This window comes from Mesitornis unicolor, unplaced genomic scaffold (assembly GCF_000695765.1).
Source record: "Mesitornis unicolor isolate BGI_N332 unplaced genomic scaffold, ASM69576v1 scaffold31050, whole genome shotgun sequence".
Taxonomy (NCBI): domain Eukaryota; kingdom Metazoa; phylum Chordata; class Aves; order Mesitornithiformes; family Mesitornithidae; genus Mesitornis; species Mesitornis unicolor.
The window spans coordinates 20,389-29,810 of record NW_010156783.1 but is presented as its reverse complement, the minus strand read 5'-3'; the positions used below and the strand labels follow the sequence as shown (position 1 = coordinate 29,810).

Here is a 9,422-nt window from a genome sequence, read left to right as displayed (position 1 = left end):
CAGCAGGAGTACTCAGTTTCTGTGGTCTGTGATGTCTAACTATTGTTGAAATGGTCCTCAAGTTCATGATATAGCCCTTGATATGTTACCCATCATGAGGTTATTGATGGAGTTCTGTGCCATGGCCTGCTTCATTTTGTTATCAACTTGTAGCAAGACACAAAAAAGACATACTACATTTTGTTTCTGAAAGATTCAGTCTCAAACCATCTCGGGAAACCCTGGAGGTGAAAATGATGCAGATGTCCTAGAGACCAATAACTCCAAGAAAGCTTCCCAGGGAGGCCACAGTGGTGGCCATGGAGGACATGAGGATGACGATGAAGAGGTAAGAAAATGTGGGCAGAATATTATTCAGATAAGCATAATAGTAAAAGACTCAGAGTCAAGCATAAGGCTTTTGCAGAGTTGACAGTCCTTATTTTTAACAAGATACCAAGACACTCTGTTGCAATAGTTTATGTTTCCAAGAAGAGTAAGCTTTGAATTTTCATAGAAAGAATTCCTCTAAATTTTTTCTTTAGTTTTCTTGGAAACCTCAAGCTTTTATTTCCCCGGGGGAGCTTTTTTCACTTCCACATTGGACCTAGAGAAGGTCAAGCCTTCCCCAAGAGTCAGTGAGTTTTCCTTGCTTTAAACTGGAAAGAAGCATTGAAAAGTTGGCAGGCTGCAGTGTTGGCTAGGAAGAAAATACTTCCTTTGGCAGATATTGTCAAAGGTTTCTGCAGTGTGCAGTGGCACAGTCTAAAAAGTGACAAAAGTTGTTTGTACCAGTTGGGAGTACCAACAATATTGAGTGTGGATATGGCTGACTGTTCCCTGTCACAGGGAACTTCACAGTCTTAGAAGATACACTTATTCCATTATATCTCCCAAAATGCATGTGCCAGGAGGCAGATAGTCTAAAAAATCCTGGTTTATATAAGAATTTCTGTCTCTACTGGGAATCATAAAGATTGGTAGCAACTGGACTGCTATCTTATTGCAGATTTGAAATTGTGAGACTGAAATATGAGCTGGTTCCTGAACATTTGTTTTTCACTGGAATTGTATTTCTCTAGGGAGAATGTATGGGAAGATTATAGAGAACTAACAATTTTCAAAGCAGTCTTTTTATCTGGCAACTATCTATATGTTGCTCAGGACATATCAAAGGGAGGAGTATGAAGAGCCTTAGATGGAGTGTTGCTCTGTTAACCAGGAAGCCCTGAACTAAGAACAAATAAAATGTGTTTGGTCTTATGTTGTTTCAGTTCAATTTTGGAGACATATTTGTCCACCAAGCTATCCATACCATTGAATACTGCCTTGGCTGCATCTCCAACACAGCATCCTACTTGCGGCTCTGGGCGCTGAGCTTAGCCCACGCACGTGAGTGATTGACTAGCTGTTAGTAACCTCACCAGCAACTCCATGCCGATTGCTGCTTCTGTCCGTGCTTGATCATTGCTCTGAATTTCTCCATGAAATCAAAGTTATCCTTGTGGATGTTGTGTCTCAAAATGCTTTGCTTCAGGTCTGATCAATCCAAGCATTTCGTGGTGGCCATCTCAGTTTTCAGTGGTGACCACTGACAGCTATATATCAGGCAGCTCCCGACTGCATTTACTGGCTGGGGCCCTTTTCCCATGCTGCTCTGGGGCCCTTTTCCCATGCTGCTCTGTAGCCACTCCTCTGGACTAATCCTCATGGTGTGTGGCATGGTTGGAGGTGCAGTCCAAATGGGTAATCCAGTCCATAGAGGTAAAGGCAGTATGGGAACTGATGTGCGGATACAAAGCAGACCCCACAATCCGTAAGATTGTAAAGTAGGTATGTTTATTCACCGGTGGGCAGCAAGGTAGATCTTTCTTAAAACCTTGTGCACTGAGTGCCGCTGCTTGCCGAGGTTATATGCGGTAAAATGTTACATATACATAAGATTTCCCAATACGCCTATACATATGCATGACCTATCCCTGCTTCGTATTAAGATTAGTTCCAGGAAGTCATTTCCATAAACTCCTCCTAACCGCGCTTGCGCAGTACCTTCTGGTGGTTGTGGTGGAGAACCTTTTTCCGTGACCGCTAGTAACCCTTGCTTGTGCGCAGACTCAGTTGTTCTCTGGTTCTTGCTCAATCCAGGGGGTCGGGTTTAGCCAGTTCTTGAGACCACTCTCTGGTTCTTATCAGCAACTCAAGACTTCAATTAGCAGCGCATTTAGTAAGTGATAAGTAATACAATGCTTTCCAAGATTTCTTTAATCCCTTTTTCAGAACCATAGCTTGATTTCCCAAGAGGCAATTGCTATAGCCTTAGGGTATGCAGATAAATGTCAAAATTACTTGAAACAGTTATTTTGGTTTGGTTCAGCAAATTGGAAAGAAAAGTTTTTGTTCAAGATCTCCTGGAATTTGTAATTTTCACTGGGAATTTTCTGAGCAACATTCAGTGGAACCTCACATTCCATGAGAAATGTACAACATTTCAATGTCTTTTGTCTTGATTTAAGATAAAAACAAATGCTCAAATACAAGAAATTGCCTCAGGCTGGAACTTCAAATTTTCAACAACTCTATTTTTTTGGAAATGTTTTTTATTAATATTGTTGTACAGCCTCTAGCTAGGAGTTGCGCTTACCCTAAAGAATTGGGCACACAAAAAAGGAAAACAAAAAAGGGGGGGCACACCATGGATTGACAGGGGTGAGCTGTACTTCTTGGCATGGAAATGAGCTTAGCAGGAGTCGAGTGGAAGCTAATACACATTAGCTTTACATGAAGGACAGGTATTAAGATAAAATAAAATAAAAATAAAATAAAATAAAATGAAACGCTTAGCTGGGGACAGTCCTATGTGTTATGTTAGAATTCTGTCTGGAAAACTACCGTATTCCTTTGCAGCCTTACAAACTAGCATTGACAGGAGTATTTTTCACGAGGGCAACAGTTCCAAGTGATCCCTTGCATCTGTTGTCACCTAAAGGAATGGGTCATTGAATCTGACTATGGCTCAAGGACCAATGACTGGGAAAATGGAAGGCTGAACTGTTGGCTGGAGCATCTGGCTAGAGAAGAGCTGGGCTAAGCCTTTGCTTTTTTTGTCACAGGAAGACAGTTGCTTGGTCCTGAATCTATCCTGTATGACTGGGATAGTTAAGTTAGGAATGTGTTCCTCAGCTGACGGGACACGTCAAATACACCAATGCTGTGAATGTTGGTATAAACCTGTGCAGGAGCATGCAAGCAACCTAACCACTACTGCAGACTGCCTTGGGTGGGACCAACCAGTTCTCTTTTTTTTTTCCCACCACAGCTTCTCCATGACACCCTAGGAGAAGTGGTTTGCCGAACAAAAGAGAATTATGTATCTCCTATGGGTCTTAGCTAGCATCAATAGGTACAGCTTGTAACCTAATCTACATATGTATTGACTGTGTTAATCGATCAGGTTGACTGCAATCTATCAGGAGGCAGTCCTAGAAGGCCCTGCATGCTGCCTATCTGCCATGTTAAAGAAGTGCAAATTGAGCTGATGAGTGTATTGTGCCAGGGTAACAGCAGTCTTAGTAGTATGCTTGCATGGACTTGTGATGCAAAGCCAAGCCAAAACAGCACCATCAGCTTCTAACACAGTGAAGAAGAGCAGTGGAAAACAATCTGCATCCACTTTTCTTCCTCAGCCATCATGGAGAGGCAGGGTTGTCATACATGATTACTATCATGTGCATTTTACTGTCATGTACATGATTACTGTCATGTTCATTTTATCCTAGGCCAACTCATCTAAATGGGAAAAATGTGTAAACTGCCGGACTGCTTGCTGTGTCTTTCCAGAGCTGTTGCTTAACGCTGTTTTCCCTTTATTTCCTATTGCAGAACTGTCAGAGGTCCTTTGGACCATGGTGATGCACAATGGGTTGAACAACAGCGGCTGGGCAGGCCTCATCGTTATCTTCATCATCTTTGCAGCATTTGCAGTGCTGACTGTAGCCATACTGCTTGTCATGGAGGGGCTCTCAGCCTTTCTGCATGCCCTGCGTCTGCACTGGTAGGTGGTGTGGGCTTTTGGAGCTTTTCCCAGAGCACTCTTTGGGAGGGATAAGGCTATGGAAACAAGTAGCCACACCATGTGGTGTTAAGACATTCTGCGCTAGTACCTATGCATTAGGACATCAGTCCCCCTTGGCAAGTAAAGTGAGGGAGACTCCTCCAAAGAGAAGCCAAAGCTCCCTGCTCCGTCTCTGAGCTGCTTTCTGGAGCAACCTGTCTGTCCTCCTGAGCCTGTGGGGTCTGTGGGCATGTGTGGCAAATGGCACCCTGCAGCTCTGCCCTGGTAAACATGCAGAGCCACCAAGGCCACCTTGACCTGCATGATAAGACCGGAAGGCACAGCCATACTCCTGGGTGTGTATCCCAGACAGGGTTATCAACTAATGAGCCAGCTGGGGACTACCTACTGCAGCCAGAGTTCAGCCAGGGCTGCAAAACCTGCAGTAAACCTGGGTCAGCACTTGTGCTGTTAGCCTGAGTTGAGCTCCAGGCTGTTTTGGCTTTGTGGCAAATCAGTTTCAATCAGTTTAGCTTGTGTCTGCCTTAACTAGACATCCGTTCAGGGAAGGACAGCAGTGCAGATGCACCATCAGGCTAATACGTAAAGCAAGACCAAGGTAACAAAATTGCCTCTCACCCCCACCATAACTTGGCGTCCTCCCTGAACACCCATGCTGTGGCCTTTTTCACCTCATAATATTCACCCGCTAACCTGCCAACTGGCCTCATGTGGGACATTTACATGAGGGCTGACTGATGGAAAGTCAGAGCTGATGTCTGCTGGGTCACTTCCTGGACTGCCCATGTCTCTCTGCTGGCTCTAGAAGGAGCCCACATTGCTGGCTTAGAGGCCACTGGCTACTCACCTCTTCCCATGGGTGCCACGTTTCAGCCTCTCAGTTGGCGGTAAGTCCTGCCCGTGCGCAGCACTGATGTCCCTCTCTGCTCCTCCCCAGGGTGGAGTTCCAGAACAAGTTCTACGTGGGAGCTGGGTACAAATTTTCTCCCTTCTCCTTCAAGCACATCATCGATAGCGCTGCAGAAGAGTGAAGCCAGTGCATTGCTGCTTCGCTCCTCAGACCAGGCTCTGCTTTCTTGTGGTTGGTCACCCATGGAGTTGGGTAATATGGGATGTAACTGAGTGGGAAGAGCAGCTGTAGATGAAAATGTCCCGCCTGTGTTCACAGATACTGCTGTATGAGCTGAGAACTGTCACTACATAAGCCGAGCTGGCTTGGACCCTAGGCTGGGTGTCTCCATTGATGTCTTTGCCAAATATCTGGTCCTCAGCCCTTGATCAGGTCAGCTGCTTACTGATTGGTTGAAATGAGGAGATGCGCCTTTTTGAATTAAACTAATAATGAATAATAATCAACTCACATATGTTTTTCTCCATTTGCTGCCTTGTCTTTCTTTCCAAGGAAAATATGTTTTGGCTGTCGTTTCAAGCTGTGGTTGATCATATGACAATGATTAAGTCCCTTATAAGACTGCAGCCCTTCATTTAGCGCACAATGCAAACCAGCTCAAAGACAGATCATATTGCACGCTTGCAATTTTCTACATGCTTTACTACAACAACCCCCTTTTTATCTGATTTGCTCCAGGGCTTGACAATCCTGGATTATAGATGTTTGCACACGTCATCACTTAACAAAAGTGTTAGTTTTGAGCTGTATAAACAAAAGAGCGTGCCAGTTTCCACATTGGCAGCAAATTTATTTCTCCCTATTGACTTGTTTCTCACTGGAGACTTAAGATGACTCTCTCTGTGCTGTATTTTTCAAGGTGGGTTGTTAAAGCAGGCTGTGTAGAAATGCTAATACCTAATGAACAGAAAGACGAGAGGTTTCAAAACAGTTGAGATTAATTTGAAATATTGATGTACTGTGATCTTTCCTAAATATCCATGAATTACGAATCTTTCAAATTGAGCAGTGCTAATCACAACAGGCTACCATGAGGGATGTAAAATCTCAACACAGCACATTGACGGATTTGGTGGTGGCAGTGCTTCCTTCTGTGGGGTGTGACAAAAAAAGCCCTATTTTCAAAACTTACACCCCAGGGATTCAGCTCCACCAGAGAAACCCCCCTGAGAGCCTTCCCAGCAGGACACACAGTGGAATAGTCATCACAGGCCATGAGTCTGCAGTCTGCTTGAGAGCCACCTTCCTGCTGCAGTGACCAGGGAGAAAATACAGTCCCAGACACAGCAGTTGTTCCCCTTTTCCCTTGAGGCCTAAAGAAGCCATTGGCATTGGGCAGCAGTTACCAACAGAGTCATGAGACTTTTTCACTTTTAACAACAGCCTGGGTTTGAAGCAGCAGCTGGAGCTGAGAAGAGCTGGGAACAGGATTGCGGGCATGACCCATGCACAGCCTTGTGCCACCAGTTTTGTGGGCATAAGTAACGTACGGTACAGACAAAAACCCCATGGACATGAATACAGCTGGTGGCACAATTGCTCGGTGTATGCACATCACCTTTGTTTCTTCCTTTCAGCCTATTTTGTTTATTCCTGTTCAGGAGAAAAGCTGTCTTGAAGCAAGAAAGGCCAAACTAGTTTGATGCATTACCAAACGCAGAGAAAACAATTTGCTTTATGAAACAGTGGGTGGATTATTTTGCACAAGCACATGTTTTATCTTTATTGCACCCTTCCCATGTGATTGCAATGTAACTGAGAAGGTGATTACCTAAAACGTAATATCCATTCCTTTTAGAGCTTCCTGGTGTGTTGCTTTTTGCCTGAGGTTTACATTTGAAGCAAGAAAAACAAGTTATCCTGTGAATACTGCAGGTGACAAGATGGTCTGTTGTTTACTGTACCCAACAGCAATTCAAACATCTGCGTGTAACTGAACAACACAGCAGAGCCTGTGGCTCACTTGTGCATTTGTGATACGGGGACAGCACTTCCCCACTCCACATGAGGACCAAACCCACTTATAATCAGGGAGCATTCAGATGAAACACTGCTGATAGGCAGGGTTGTTCTTACGCACTTTGAGGAGAGCCCTGGCTTTCATCTGGGTTGTTTTTAAGACTTATTTTTTTAAAAACCCAGAAATGTTCCAGAGTGCCTTGTTTTTAAAAGGCTTTCCTGCAGAAGATGAGAGGATTTTGGATCAGAGCAGTGACTGCCTCTTCCTCTGCACAGCTGCTGAGCTGAATGGGACCATGTTTTCTAGCTAGTGCTGTTAGCGTGGCCACCAGATGCAGGGAGATCCAGCACAGACTCATAGACCCAGGTACAACACCCTGGTGTCTTTAACTAGACGTCACCCATTGCTGGAGGAGGTGTCAGTTGAAATTCCCTGACTGGGAACTCTTTCCACATCAGGACCTCAGCGTGCCCCCCTGGGGCAGACTTAGGATCAGTTCCTAGGGAGGAATGGGTGCTTCTGGGTCCAAAGCTCATCCCATTGCTATGAAGGTGTTTGTTTCTGAGAGCTGGTGACATGAGTTATACCATTTTGTAGGAAATTAATATAAAAAAGTTCAGTGAATGACCGTGTAGGAAGGGAAAGGTATAACAAAGTCAATCAAACTGGTTTGAGTCACTCATTCTCTGCTGGATCCTTTATTCCTTCTCATGAGATACGTTGCTTTGTGTGGCCAGGCCCTCCCACCAGGACAACTTTGGTGACATGAAGGATAAGGAAAGCCAGGTATTGAGTTCTCATCCAGTCTCTTGGGTCATCTGGACTGATGATGAACAACTGGTTTCTGGACTGAGCTTTCAAAAACCTAAGGAGTCAACAGTTTCTTGGAGCTCATTCTTGGGCTCCTGCAGTGAACAGCACTTTCCTGTGTTTACCTATGAGATGGCTCTCTGTCTTGTCTTTGGTTGGCATGGAGACCTTCCTCCTCGCCCTTACTCTCTTGTTTCTCCTGGAGCTTTCACACATGCAGACATTTCCGTACATGTTTCACTCTGACCAATCTTTACATTTCAGTGGCAAATAACTGAAATATCATGAGATGATTAAAACAAAAAAAAAGTAACAGGCATAGCAACCCTTTCTTCAATCACAAGCACCTGGGCCTGAAAGCACATCTTTCTTGCTGAGAATTTCACTGGTATTTTGGTCATTTTTTCCCTTCTGTGCTGGGAAGCTGGAATGCCAAGACTTCTGTCTCTGCCTGTGATTGCACGCATGCTGTCTGGGTTTTTGCAATGAAAAAATAATGGTATGGATCTGGCAGCCTGGAACATGCATCTAGTTCAGCAGATGCCAATAATGGCTGTAGCTGAATATTAGATATTATTAAGAGGAAAATAAGGCTGTGAAATAGCATATGTTGGCTCGTAGCAAATGTCTTCCTGATGCTTGGAAGCATGAGATTCAGTATGGGAGTTACATGCTTTGATAACACTATTGCAGCACTGCTGCCAGCTCAGTGTACGTATTTCAAAAGAGAAGGATTTTGGGAACTATCATGGAACAGAGAGACAGAAAACACCACAGCGTCTTCGCTGGGAGAAACTAAAGTCAACACCAACACACCTGAGCAGTAAAGGTTGACATATACACTCCTAGTCAAGAGGGTTTGCAGGGGTTAGCAAAGGCCCCTTCCATGGGCACTGGTGCTGCAAGACCTGCCCCCAAAACCTGTCAGCTAAAATTTTGCTGATGTAGTGATAGAGATTTCTCCCCAGTGTGCTGCCTCCATCTCCCTGGAGTCGTCCCTGTGGTGTGCAGCTCCTATGGAGGACCTGTAGGTCCCCCAGGACCAGCACAGGTCAGCACCAGGGCACCCTGCCTGCAGCGCCTACTTCTCAGGGGCGGAGGTGGGTGGAGAGGGACCCGCCTGTGCCCAGCAAAGAGGAAACCTGACCCCTGGGAGCTGGATCCCAAACCCACAACACTGCCAACGCTGTAAAAGGAAAATAACAGAAGGGAAAGAAACAGCCAGAAAAGAGGGAAGGTCTGCTCCTCCGTGCCTGAGACATCGCAGAGGTAAGAAAGCTTTGCTCAAAAACAAACAAACAAACAAACAATCTAATTAAGCCTTGGCTTAATAGTGGGTGTATCTGATCATTTGTATGTCATGTTCAGAGGCTCTCTGACTTTACTGATAAAATTCCCAGCTGGCCTCGTGAGCAGCACTGCATATCACATGCCCTTCACCATCTTGCAACCCCTCCAGTTTGGGACCATGGCATCCTGCTGATGGGTCTCAGCAGCAGTTTCATTGCACTCTTGGTTGCTCCTTTCAGATGGAGGATGGCTGATTTCCCTGTCAGCAGCAGCTTTGTCACTGCTGTTCTTCTGGCTCATTAAATTGGTATTTAGTATTTCCAGTGGGATTTACAAATAGTGGGAAACTTGTGACTCCCTGCAGAGGCGTGATAGACATTAGCTGCTCCATCAGGGCAAAC

The 9,422-nt window shown here is 45.0% G+C and overlaps 1 protein-coding gene across 1 annotated transcript in view; it reads left to right on the top strand.

Moving 5' to 3' along the window:
* ATP6V0A4 (ATPase, H+ transporting, lysosomal V0 subunit a4) overlaps positions 1-5,082 on the top strand; it is a 25,412-nt gene extending 20,330 nt beyond the window's left edge. Inside the window, exons 17-20 of the mRNA XM_010194438.1 lie at positions 194-328; positions 1,254-1,371; positions 3,859-4,030; positions 4,989-5,082. Coding sequence (XP_010192740.1) covers positions 194-328; positions 1,254-1,371; positions 3,859-4,030; positions 4,989-5,082 — 519 coding nt within the window. The remainder of the gene's footprint in view (positions 1-193; positions 329-1,253; positions 1,372-3,858; positions 4,031-4,988) is intronic.
* The last annotated feature ends 4,340 nt before the right edge of the window (positions 5,083-9,422 follow it).